Here is an 11,964-nt window from a genome sequence, read left to right as displayed (position 1 = left end):
AATCAGTTTCAAATATGACAGCACAATGAGAACCCTGGTAGAGGAAACGACTTAGTGGTGGCCAATCGAATGCATTGAGTGTTCGTTTAGAAGTTAATGATCGCTTAATCAATGATTAAAGGCAATTGTTTATCAAATATTTATCAAATAAACTGTGAATACCTATTCAGTGTCTTTTGACGAGTTTACAGATTAATCGTACTTTTAACGAAACCTTGGGTGAGTTAGTTTAAAATGTTCAGTTAATGGATGTGAACGATTCTCGTATAAGCAAACCATAATGCATTTTTAAAACAAGATAATTATTGATAGTAATTATTTGGTTCCAATATAAATGTTGTTCAGAAACTTTAAACTTTATTTTTTAGTACAAGTACAAGTAAGGTATCAGTTATTTTTCATATTCAAAATTCGTTATCAGAATTATTTTGTTACATTTAACCTCCTTAAGAGGTGTCTTCGAGTAAACTTATTTTTTTTTTTACTTATAGAGATAGTTTTGGCTAAATGGGAATGTTATGCAGTAACTACAAAGCCTATATAAAAAGGAAAAGTTAAATTCTTAATATATAACGGCATTTGCAGTTTCCATTTCAATCATAAGCGTTGCCAGCTTGCCAGACGGATCGTTGCCAGAACGTCTGTGGTTGCAGTCACGACTAAACGTCTATCAAAGCACTCCACCTCCACTAAGCGTATTTTCGGTGGTTATATCTAGTACATTTTCAGGTTCCTGCTACCATATGGAAAAATAAATAAAGAAACAGCGGCAGCGCGGCTCGGGCTATAAAAGCGAATCTCAGCCTCCCAATTTAATTCAGACGCGCACAATCGAGCCGAGTGACAATTACTCCTAAGCGGAAGTGAAATAATCAAGTGAATAACTGCGAACAAGAAGCGGAGACCCTTCTACGAAGAATTGCCGGCATCTTGCATAACTGATAAATAAGAAATCCAAACAAAATGCAGTCCATGGCCAGACAAACTGCGCGCACTCTTCCCCAGATGGGCAAGCAAGGTGTGTGCTATCGGGTGACCACTGTGCAGAAGTGTTGATCCTAACAGTCTATATTTCGATCTACTAGTGAGCTATCTTTCGACGAGCGGAGCCTGGAGGGCAGCCCCCGGAGGCGGTGATATGGTGGTCGAGATCACGGAGCCGAAGACCCGCACCGAGAAGCTGATGGCCTTCCAGAAGAAGCTGCGCGCCAAGACGCCGCTGGGCAAACTGGACGAGTTCTCGCGCCATCCCTACCAGGAGAAGGAGCCCCTCAAGCCCTGGCCGAACCAGACCAATCCGTATACGGGCGAGATCGGCGGACCCGCTGGTCCGGAGCCCACGCGATACGGCGACTGGGAGCGCAAAGGACGCGTCTCCGATTTCTAGTCCCCAAAGAGTTCCTTACCTAGTACTTAGGCTGTTATTTAAATGCTACCTATTAAGACTTTATAAATGAAAAAATGTATACTCGTGGAAAACTATTGTATAGTGTACAAAAAATACATCATAATTTTAAAGCTAAAAGTTAGTTACATACGTTGAATTCATTTGGACGATCCTGCTGGTAAAGCCTTTAATGAACGGTTTAGGAGTTAAACACAGTAAATACTTTAAAAAATCAATTGAAAATCAATTTTATATCAAGATAAAAATTAAAAAAATATTTCCTGCTCTTTTTCTCTATCTTTCATCTCTCGTTAAAACGAATCATGTTTTTGAAACTACTTTTTCGACACTACAAAGACTTTTTATTAAGTATTTTTACAAAGTATAAATATATTAAAATCTACCCAACCGTATAGCTAATGCTGCTCCTCCTCCAGAAGCTCGGAAATCAAGTTCTCACTGAGTTGCCAAAGTTGTTGCTGCAGTGAAGCGCTTTTGGACAGTTTGCTGGGCTCGCAAAAGAAGCAGTTGTTGAAGTACAGTCCGGACAAGCCTGTCAGCTCGTTGGCTGTGGCGCAGTAAATACTTGTGGCAGCAGCCTGTTGCTGAAATGTCGCGTAAAAGAAAACAATTAGTGAAAGTTTTTGGAAACATAGTTTTCTTTTCCAACCCACCAGGGACTTGGTGAAGGGACGCACTATGGCGAAGAGCAGGCGGTAAAACCAATAGTTGCGCGAAATATCGGTGGATACCATATTGCCCGGATGCACGCTGAACACAGATATTCCTCGTTGCTTCCAGCGCTGGAAGAAGGGTTAAGACAATGTATCTAATTGACCCGAATCAAGCCAAACTTGGGCATGACTCACCTGGGCGAGTTCCTGGGCGAACAAGACATTGCACAGCTTGGCATTGTTGTAGGCCATCATGCTCCAGTATTTCTCAGGCGACGGAGAAAGATGATGCACCGCCAGATTCTCCACGGGCAAGTTGGCAAATCTGCAAGGCAGGGGTACAAATTGTTAGCGACGCATTTCTTTGTCAGTAGTCCCACCCCACACAAACATTCCTTCTCCAGCTAAACCCACTGGACTTTGCCCCCTCCGACCGACAATCGCAAAACGAGTCTTGATTGGCATTGCCGGCTGGCATAGCCGGCTCTAGACGCTCTGCTTTGATGAGATGCAGAGGGCATAAACGGATCCAGCCCAGTACAAGGCACACAATAGCTGGTGACAGTGACTAAGACCCACGGACAATGGCGACAACAAGTGGCTGCCGAACAAAGCCACACAATAAACGAACAAGGACACTGGGATATGCATATTGAACTCCCTAGTGAGCCCCGCTATCCTCCCATTTTACGGGGGAAGCCCCGGCATTTTCACGGATAGCGCATGTGCAAGTCGCATAGTTCCCGAACCCGCAACATGAAAACATTTCTATCCACAGAAACCTCCGCGTACATTTTGGACTTTGGATTTGTTTTCATTGAATCTTTGCGCTCGGCTTGGGGGCGATGTAAATATAACGTCGCAAAATGTATGCAAATTCAGTCTTATTTATAAGTATGGGCCGTACTCGGCATCCATAATAAATATAACCCATTGTCGTTGTTTTTTGTTTGTTGTGGTAGGTGCTGGCTGAGCAAGTAAGTGTTCTTTGTCGGGTCTGGCTGCATGTATTTGAACAAATTAAAAATATTTGCATACTGATAAATGGCCGATGAAACTCGTTTAAATTGCAAAACGATAATCTGTTTATTTGCCATTTGACGTGGACTTTTAGATGATGAACATTATCTTAATTATCTAAATGTATCTTAATTAATTGTATGTTATATCTTTTTATATTATTTATCAGATTGGAAGATATTTACAATGTACATTGTACATCTTATTATGGAATAAATTTAAAAATAATGAGATTAAAATTAAGAAAAATATAAGAAGCCATACAAACACAAAAAACGTTTTGGTTTTTTCTGCATCTCTGGGAAAAATGTGGTTAATTAATATTTTCTACATCATTCTATGGTGTGAAAACAATTATATTTGTTTTTGTGCCGTTTGAAAGTGATTATCAGTTAGCACCGACTTATGATTGCTCGCATTGACCCCAATAAAAACTGAGTGTAATTCATCATATCTGAACGGTTTTGGTGGCATACATGACTATCCGCGAGTACTCCAAATGGCGCACGAGACTTTTGTTGCACGTTCGCCCTGGTGAGAAAGATATGGATATGTATGTGCCCGCTCCATGAAGCCAAAAATGTTGTACGTGAGCAAAGCAACGAACGCAGCAGATACAAAACCACCTCCAATAACAACTACATACCCCAATTTAGTGTTGTTGTATCGTTCTTCCGTTGCCTCACGAGATTCGTTCACCCATGATTTATTTATTTTTTTGACAGCATGCACAGTGGGTCATACGTTCCCCTAAATTAATCAATCTAATTAAGCGAGTTAGCGCAGATTAGGGGAATTGTGGGTGGCTGATTGAATTTGCCTTAACTCGCGGTCTTGATTTGAACAGTGCAACAGAAGTTTATCATGTCAAAATTCAATAATTATTTGCTTGTACAATAAACTTAAATATAAATTTAAAAAAGTCTTTCTTTAGGCTTGTATATGTTTCAATATTATTATTTTATGGGTTGGTTAATAATAATAATAAAATTTTTTAAGACCTGTTTAACTTGTTTATTCCACTGTGGTTACATCTGCACGTGAGGGGGATCATATGGCTTTATGAACGAACCAGTGAGGGGGAGCAGATGGACTGGGGAAGTGGTTATGGTTTTGATAATACAGTCACAGCTGCGTCACAGTCGTAATTATTTTTCTTTGGGCCTTTGTTTGAGAGTGCGCAGCACAAAATGTAAGCGAAGCCTTTGGTTGGGAAAAAATAATATATTCCAAGCCGAGTTCAATTACGTTTCGCCTTCAAATCGGACCAAACCGAAAAACATCTTTTGTAAACAAAACAACGAGAGATGCGAGGCAGACAGAAAAACATTTTGGAAAACACTACACTAGTCGGCATGACCGAGGCGGAATACATTTATTTCTGGCCTGGGCTATGAATAGTTTGGCCCCAAAGCGCGAAAAGAAACCGGTCGGTCCAAAGTCCACTATGTAGATTCATAAAAGTGCAATCAACTTGCAAAAATAAAAGAGACGACTTGGCATGCCAGACACATTTTCAAAGCCGAGGGTGTCGACTATGAAGTATCCAACAAATTCTACTTTTTTTAAATTTTGAAATCTTAGAGATCTAGTTGTATTTTAATTTACCGTTACCGTGCTTGAGTTAATTATAATGGCTTTAAAAATGCTTAATGATGTTCATATGGCAATTTAAGTGACATTATCCAAAATTAAATCAATCGTAATATAGATATAATAAAAACTCAATCTGAATTTAACAGAAAAAAACTTAATCGTAACCATTTATAGGTACTTTCTTTTTATTCTTGTCATAAATGTAATCAAATATAAATATTTTTAGAATATGACATGTGCCAAAACTTAATTTCAATTAAAAAAAATCCCCTTGTGATTTTAGTAAAATACATTTTATACAAAAACAGGTTGCAATAATGGCAAATGCTTGCGCTCAAAACGAGATTTACAGTGCCGGCAATAAAAAATGTAAATGATTAAAACAATTGCAAATTTAAAAAAATGGAGCAGTGAGAGAAAACCGACCGACTTTAAATTTGTATATTAATAATATTTTTCAATCCACTTTTAAACCTTTTCACAAGGTAAGTTAACATACCCTTTTAAAAATGTATATATAAATTTATGATAAAACAAGAAAGGAAGTTAACTTCGGCAAGCCAAAGTTTGAATACCCTTGCAGTTATAATTACAAACTTTAATTCAAAATTCTTAAAAATACAAAAAATGTTATTCCCAATAGTATAAGACAATATGTCAAAAAACACCGAAGCTATAATTTGTTTCTTATTATTTTCCAAACAATTTTCCGATAGTTCCTACACCCAAAAAAAATCTTCGAGTGTCAATTTGATAAGTGTGAGTGAAAATAACACTACACCTAGGATGTATGAGTGTCAAAAGTATACAACATTGTATGAAACAATTTTTTTTTATCCTAATTAGTGTCATTTTGACCAAATCCAGGGTCACGTCGATACCAATAATTGTATTTCTATTTTTGAAATGCGAAATGCGCCTGTTGTGCAAGCAAGCGTAGTTATCGATAAATCATTGTGAGCTTGACATTGTGTAAAAGACGACAAATATTTCAGTGTAAGGTGCTAGTGTTTATTGAATCAGGTAAGTACATTCCTAATAATATAATATATACACTAAATAAATATTTTGAATGTGAGTGTGGCTATTTTTATTGGAATATTTTTATCTAATTCCTACTACGAATTTTCACAGCGTTATTTTTTTCCCTTTGTTTTTCTGCTAAAACAATGTTATCAAAAAAAAAACCCCCACCCTAACCCAACTATTTTCGTAACTTTACGGTTTCTAATCATTGATTAGAAATCAATAACTTAAACTTTTTGCCAAATAAATCCAGCAATGAAAATACCCACCATACCAACTTATATCAGAAATAAGTAGCCACACGGACTATATCTTACCACACTTAACCGGATCATATGGTCAATTACAAATTTGTCCATTGAGACGTTATGTTTCCGCTGAAACAAACTATTGCCGCTAAAGAATCCCTATAAACTGTACGCTTAATCTTAACTTTAAAGACTTTATTGTTCCGATATCTCAGCGTTTATACGGACGGACATGGCTAGATCGACTCGGTTACTGACCCCGATCAAGAATATATGTACATCACAGTGGACGGCAGTCCACGTAGTAACGAAGCGCACCATATAGCAGCATAATTTTAAATCTGCTGTGATAGTCAGATCCTAGCGAGTGGTACTCTGATCGAAAGGTATAGCAAACACTTAAAGGATTGCAGACCATGACTTTAAGATAATTAATTGGTTATGGAAATAGATCAATAAAAGTGTAAAAGTTAAAATTTATAAAATCGAAGCTTTTGGGACCTGCACTTTTTGAATTCCTGGTGATAATATGCGTCGAAGGACACCACGTTTGTTAGAATCCGATGCTCCGTTCAAGAGTTTTGACCAAACAAGATATTGGGTACTTTTCAAAATGATAACTTTATTCTGTTTGTCAGTTTGTGTGTTTGTCCTAAAACGTTGTTTTAGCGTCCTGGAAATTGTATATGGTATTAAACAGATGCATTTAAGAAACTTAAGTTTTACCATTTTTGGAAAAACCCGCAGTTTTAGCGGGAAACAGCTATAAATAGCTAAATTTCGAAAAGCCGTAACTTCTGAACCCCTAAAGCTACAAACCTGTGATATATGTTGTTGAAAAGATTTGTTAAAATATTCACGGCTGCTTTACATAATTGTAAAATTTGTTAAAAAAATAACAATTGAAAGTTATTAATCAACAAAAGTGCTTACTTTTATCAGTTTAGAAAACTTACGGTGCGTGATCTTTGAATATTGTTTGTGCCAATCTAAACTCTATTTTAAGGTCTTGGAAACATTTGAATGGTGTCGTAAATAAATAAACTTTCATGTTCTCTTTCGGCACATCGCAATAGAATATGCCTTTGTATGCAAGAAGCTTCGATGTTTTGCTGAATCGGACAGAATGAAAACATTTTAGAAAGTGTATTTATTTTTTCAAATATACAAGAATTTTTTGTCATTAAATTTCATATCAGAGCTTTTGTATGTTAAAGGTACGATCGTCACGACCCCGTGACCTTGTTAAGAGGTGATTTAATTTAATACTTTATAGGGTCATAAATAAATAAATAATATAAAAACACTTTTGCCTTAAAACCGTGGTACTTATGGAACCTTTAAGTCAAAACGTTTTTATTTTTAAGGTGTCCTGGGATTTCTTTGCGCCTAATTTTTTCACAATTTTAGGAATTATGTTTCCGGTATTCATTTATAGGAATTAGAGATAGGAACATCTTACATTCCAGAACTGCCATAGCTTACATATGTGTACCTATTTACGTGCTCAAGTAGGGGAATTTATATTTACCTGTGCGACTCGGATGACAGCACAACGATCCGTGTCTTGTAATCAAACAGCGTCTCCAGTTGCAATGTCAGGTAGAAATGGGACAGGTGCGAGACTTGGAATGTGGTTTCCAGACCATTCTCCGTCTTTGTGTAGGGCAGTGCAAATACGCCCGCGTTCAGGATGAGATAATCAATGTGGCTGCAATGCATTTATAAAGTTTAAACTATGTGCTATTTGAGTTAGAGCTTCTTTAAGCTTACCTAACGCTTTGCTTGATTTCCCTGACAAATCGCTGGACTGATCGCAAGGAACTGAGGTCAAGTGCGGCAAATCGACAGCGGGAACGGGCTGCGGGTCGTTCCTGGGCAATCCTTTCGATGGCTGCCTCGGCGGAGGTTCTGTTTCGGCAGGCGAAGATGATCTCACAACCATGTTGAGCCAGCGAACGGGCAGTTTCGAAGCCAATGCCGCAATTGGCACCCGTAATCAAGGCCGTGCGTCCGTGCAAATCCTTGCCATGCAGGACTTGCAGGGCGGTGGAGCAGGAGTCAAATCTCTGGCGGACCTGGGCCACATTCTGCGTGGGCTCCTCCACGGCGAAGGCCAGGCGAGGATCCACATTCGTTCGCTGCTGCGTCTCCTTGTTCAGGAACATGAACCGCTTTCCCTGCTCATCGTAGTACTTCTCCCAGCCCAAGGGCAACTCCCCCGTAATCCGCTTGGAGCGACCTGTCCGCGGGTGTGTCCACTGTGAGGTTTTGCCCTGTTGGCTAAAGATATGTAAATATAATTAAATTATATTATCTTTTGTTTACGACTTCACATGACCATTGGACTTACTTCACATAGCAAACTGTGCCGTCATCGGTGGCCCGCTCCTCCCAGCCGGGTGGCAGCTCATCCTCACTGTCCGTGTCGGGAAGGGACATCATTTTATTGGATTGGATTTTATATTTAGTTTACGTCTACTTTTTACTAAAATGATACTTTTTTGGCGAAACAAATTCCAATTGAAATTTCAGCTAAAATAAGTGTTGGAAAGTTTGCAAGGGAGAACAGCTGTTCCGATTAACAGAAGTATGTTCGGCGCAACCGGTAAGTTAACATAACCGGTTGGCTATCAGAACGGTTGGTCAGATGTTAATTTGAATTTAACAACATTTCCCCAAAACAAGATAGATGTTAGATATTTCACATTGTATCGTTACTTTTCACTTATAAAATGTTGATAGCATCTATCTGTTTAGTTTATTTATCGTTTTCATCCTTGCATTGTTCAGGTTTGTCAGTTAGCTTACTTATTTTGCAAGAAAACAACAAGTAAAAACAAAAAGGTATTCGCTATAGTGAAATAGGCTTAATGTATTTCTAAAGATGTGTAATAATAACCTATAATATAAAGATAAGGCACCATTTTCTTTTGCAGAAATAAGTATCAAATAAAACTATTTTGATTCCTTGTGGTATGGATTAAAAGATCGATTCACATGGTGTGGGGGTGTCAGCCAAATAATTACGCCTGCGAAGCAAATCCATTTTTTGCTTAACAAATTGATTACATGGTGGAAGGGAGCTCAAAAATCGGAAGAACAGTTACGTAATTTATGGACAGACCCTTAACAGGTAAACGATCGCGCAAAAAAGAATGAAATCGCATAGTTCAAAAGTTAGTATCAGCCTGATATAAAGTTAGTATTGTAAGTGACACAATTAGATTAGTAATTAATGCGAGCCTAATCAAATTAAGTAAACAAGAATTGAAAGATTAAATACATGCGATAAATTCCAAAACCAGTTAAGTGTATGATCCACTTTTGCAAGGTCAGTGCATCCAATAATAAAATATACCATGGCTAGTTTTACTATACATATTATTGTTTAATTTATTATTTCGTATAATTTAAAATGATTTCTTGGCTTCCTAACTAAAAAGTCAACTATCTTAGGAACTAACGCTTAATAATATAAGATCCCTGGGATTAAACGGCTGCTGGTGGCTCATTTAGAACAGTACCAGTTTGGTGGGATCGTGGCGCACTAGCACCATGAATGGAGTGTCTCCACGGAAGAGGACATCTGGTCCGGATTTCTTGAGGTACGTGACTGTAGACGCCGCCGCCTCCGTTCCCTGCTCGTTAACGGTGAAGTCGACTTTGTGGACGATGTCGTCCACAACCAAATCGGATTGAGCCCCTCCCGCTCCGGCTCTTCGCTGGGCCTCCAGGTTCTGCAGGCTATTTCCGCCCAGCGAACTCGTCCTGGAGACCTCGTTTGTGGCGATCAGGGAGAGATCATTCTGCACGGTGCTGAAGATGCCGCCCAGACCCATTTTCTGCATGACTGTCTTCAGATTCACCGACTCGGTGAGGTGCATCTTCGGGAACGCCACCAGTGCCTGCCGTCTGTACATCCTGCTGATCAAATCCTCCACCTTCTCCGGTGTCAAACGCTTCTGTAGTGTCATAAGTTCGACCACCGACGACTTAAAGGGCTGGATGATATACATGGTGCTCAGGTTTCCCCGGTAGGGCAACCCAATGATCTTGCAGCCAAGCTCGTGATCCTCGTGGTAGGGATACGATCCTCCCGTGGCCATCATCTGGACCCTCACCACTGGCTCAGTTCCCTCGCCGTTCGGATAGAAGTTATCTGGCCGGGTGGCCGATTCGATAAAGTCCGTCTCCCAGAAGGCCTTAAAGTACAGCGCGTTGGCCAGAATCATCCTGGTGCTCTGCGGAATATCGCTGGAGATGATGTTCTCGATGCGGTTCTTCGTGTTCCGTGCCACCCAGGAGTTGATGTTGTAGCGCGCTGTTGCCGGACTGCCCTCGAAATCCTGAACCTCCAGATCCGAACCGTAGACCATTGCGATAACCCGCCTGTAAATGGAATAATTAAAAACTGAGCGAATGGCTAGTCAATGATAATAGTTTTGCAGATAATAAAAGTAACTTCAATTGTTTAAAAGAGATTTATTTTACATCGTTAAAACAAAACCTTGTTACGCTCTTATCAGTGAGTTTTATTACTAAAATATTTTAGTTTTCTTAAATTGAAGTTGCTTAGCGAGATAAGATAGCTAAGTGCCAATTTCAGGATTGTTGATATTGTTGATTGCCTTATCTTAGCTGAAAATCTGCCATTTCATTACGGTTCCGGTAAGTTTGCTTCGCATTTACCTTATTAACCTTTTATACCCATTTATGTTCTCTCTTTACCATCAATATTTCTCACACCAACGATCACACTGGGAAATTTTTACAAAATGTAAATAATGACTGTTCCCCGTTAAATTGTAAACAAAGTACGTATATATTTCTCAATGAAAGCTTGCTTTTAAAAGTGTCATAAACAAATGTGAAATTACATATATTCGTTAGTCAACTTCTATTCCTACAAAAAGGGAAAAAGCATTTAAAAAAAAACTCTTCAAAGGCTAACGACTAGTCTCTTCAATAGAATAATAAAACTATTTCAAATCTCTTCACTAGTTGCTAGATCCCTGAATGTCAAACGATCTTTAAAAGAAAGGAGACTTTGAAAAAAGGCGGAAAGCCTTGAGAGTTTGCTCCGTGTAATACCTCAAGGCGCTCGCTAATCGTCTGGCATTTCCCAGCGCCCATCCCCAACCTGATCTCCACTTAGCTGTGCGGCTTATCGGGGCGAAATTAATAAATAAAATTTATAACAAAACAAATCGGCAAACACAAACACGAGAGTGTTAATTTTTTCCAATGGTTATAGTGTATTATGGTTCAATTTATAATAATGGTCTTCATTAAAAGGAGCTTTCACCAAATAAGCCCATAGCCTTTTTCAAGAAGATCTATTTGGTCAACATGTCACTATTCATTAATCCTTATAATAAAATGATTTTAAATCTGGATTGATTTTAATTTTCAATGCTTAAACATTTAATTGCAGGATCTTTTATATAAAACGGGGGTAGTTGAGTTGCTTGCACAAATAAATAAGCGCAAGCGCAAGCAAAACAGTAACAAACGAATGTATGCTTTTGTTATTGTTCTTGTTTTTGTTTTTTACTTCCTGGTTGCAACCGGGAATAAATGAGCCGGGGCGAAAAAAATGTATGGCAACGCTGTTTTTGGATCTTAGGAAACTGAATTTATTTTAAAACGCTAATGTCACCATGGAGGCGGGAATCGCGTACGTTGCTGGTCACAAGGGAGGCCTTAAGAAGGACTCCCTTTTCATGACCAGCCAATTCACAACGCTTTTGAAAAACCCGCGCCCGTTCTTTTTGGTGTTTGACGAATTCCACCTTTAAAAAATATCCGCCTGGCGTTTTGAAAGCTGGAAGGCCATGGTGGTGGCCATTGCCACCCTCGAAGGGCAATTTATGCGCTTCGTCCACATCCAAATGGAAAGTTTAAATTTCTGTTTATGTTTTTTTCGATCTTTGCTTTTGCCTTTGCCGCCGCGCGCTGTTAGAAATGCCATCGATATCGTATATCGTAGATATATCGGCACCATGGCAGT

General features: G+C 38.9%; 2 protein-coding genes, 1 long non-coding RNA gene and 1 pseudogene across 3 annotated transcripts; 2 read left to right on the top strand and 2 right to left on the bottom strand.

The window, feature by feature from the left end:
- Nucleotides 1–758: 758 nt before the first annotated feature.
- Nucleotides 759–1,525, top strand: Sirup (Starvation-upregulated protein). The gene is made up of 2 exons (XM_017086955.4): nt 759–1,018; nt 1,086–1,525. The coding sequence occupies exons 1-2, from the start codon at nt 964–966 to the stop codon at nt 1,385–1,387; spliced, it is 357 nt and encodes a 118-aa protein (XP_016942444.3). The 5' UTR covers nt 759–963; the 3' UTR covers nt 1,388–1,525.
- Nucleotides 1,526–1,723: 198 nt separating this feature from the next.
- Wwox (WW domain-containing oxidoreductase) lies at nt 1,724–8,479 on the bottom strand. Its single transcript, XM_017086953.4, has 6 exons — nt 8,305–8,479; nt 7,725–8,234; nt 7,483–7,662; nt 2,257–2,386; nt 2,062–2,190; nt 1,724–1,992 (listed from the first exon to the last, which is right to left on the bottom strand). The coding sequence occupies exons 1-6, from the start codon at nt 8,394–8,396 to the stop codon at nt 1,804–1,806; spliced, it is 1,230 nt and encodes a 409-aa protein (XP_016942442.3). The 5' UTR covers nt 8,397–8,479; the 3' UTR covers nt 1,724–1,803.
- LOC139355169 (uncharacterized) lies at nt 8,102–8,940 on the top strand. The gene is made up of 2 exons (XR_011605890.1): nt 8,102–8,244; nt 8,314–8,940. It is a non-coding gene; the product is annotated as an uncharacterized lncRNA (long non-coding RNA).
- Nucleotides 8,941–9,318: 378 nt separating this feature from the next.
- On the bottom strand, nt 9,319–11,317 carry LOC108018902 (serine protease inhibitor 28Dc-like; annotated as a pseudogene).
- Nucleotides 11,318–11,964: the final 647 nt, after the last annotated feature.

This window comes from Drosophila suzukii, chromosome 2L, assembly GCF_043229965.1.
Source record: "Drosophila suzukii chromosome 2L, CBGP_Dsuzu_IsoJpt1.0, whole genome shotgun sequence".
Lineage (NCBI taxonomy): Eukaryota > Metazoa > Arthropoda > Insecta > Diptera > Drosophilidae > Drosophila > Drosophila suzukii.
This window is presented reverse-complemented; position numbering and strand designations above follow the sequence as displayed.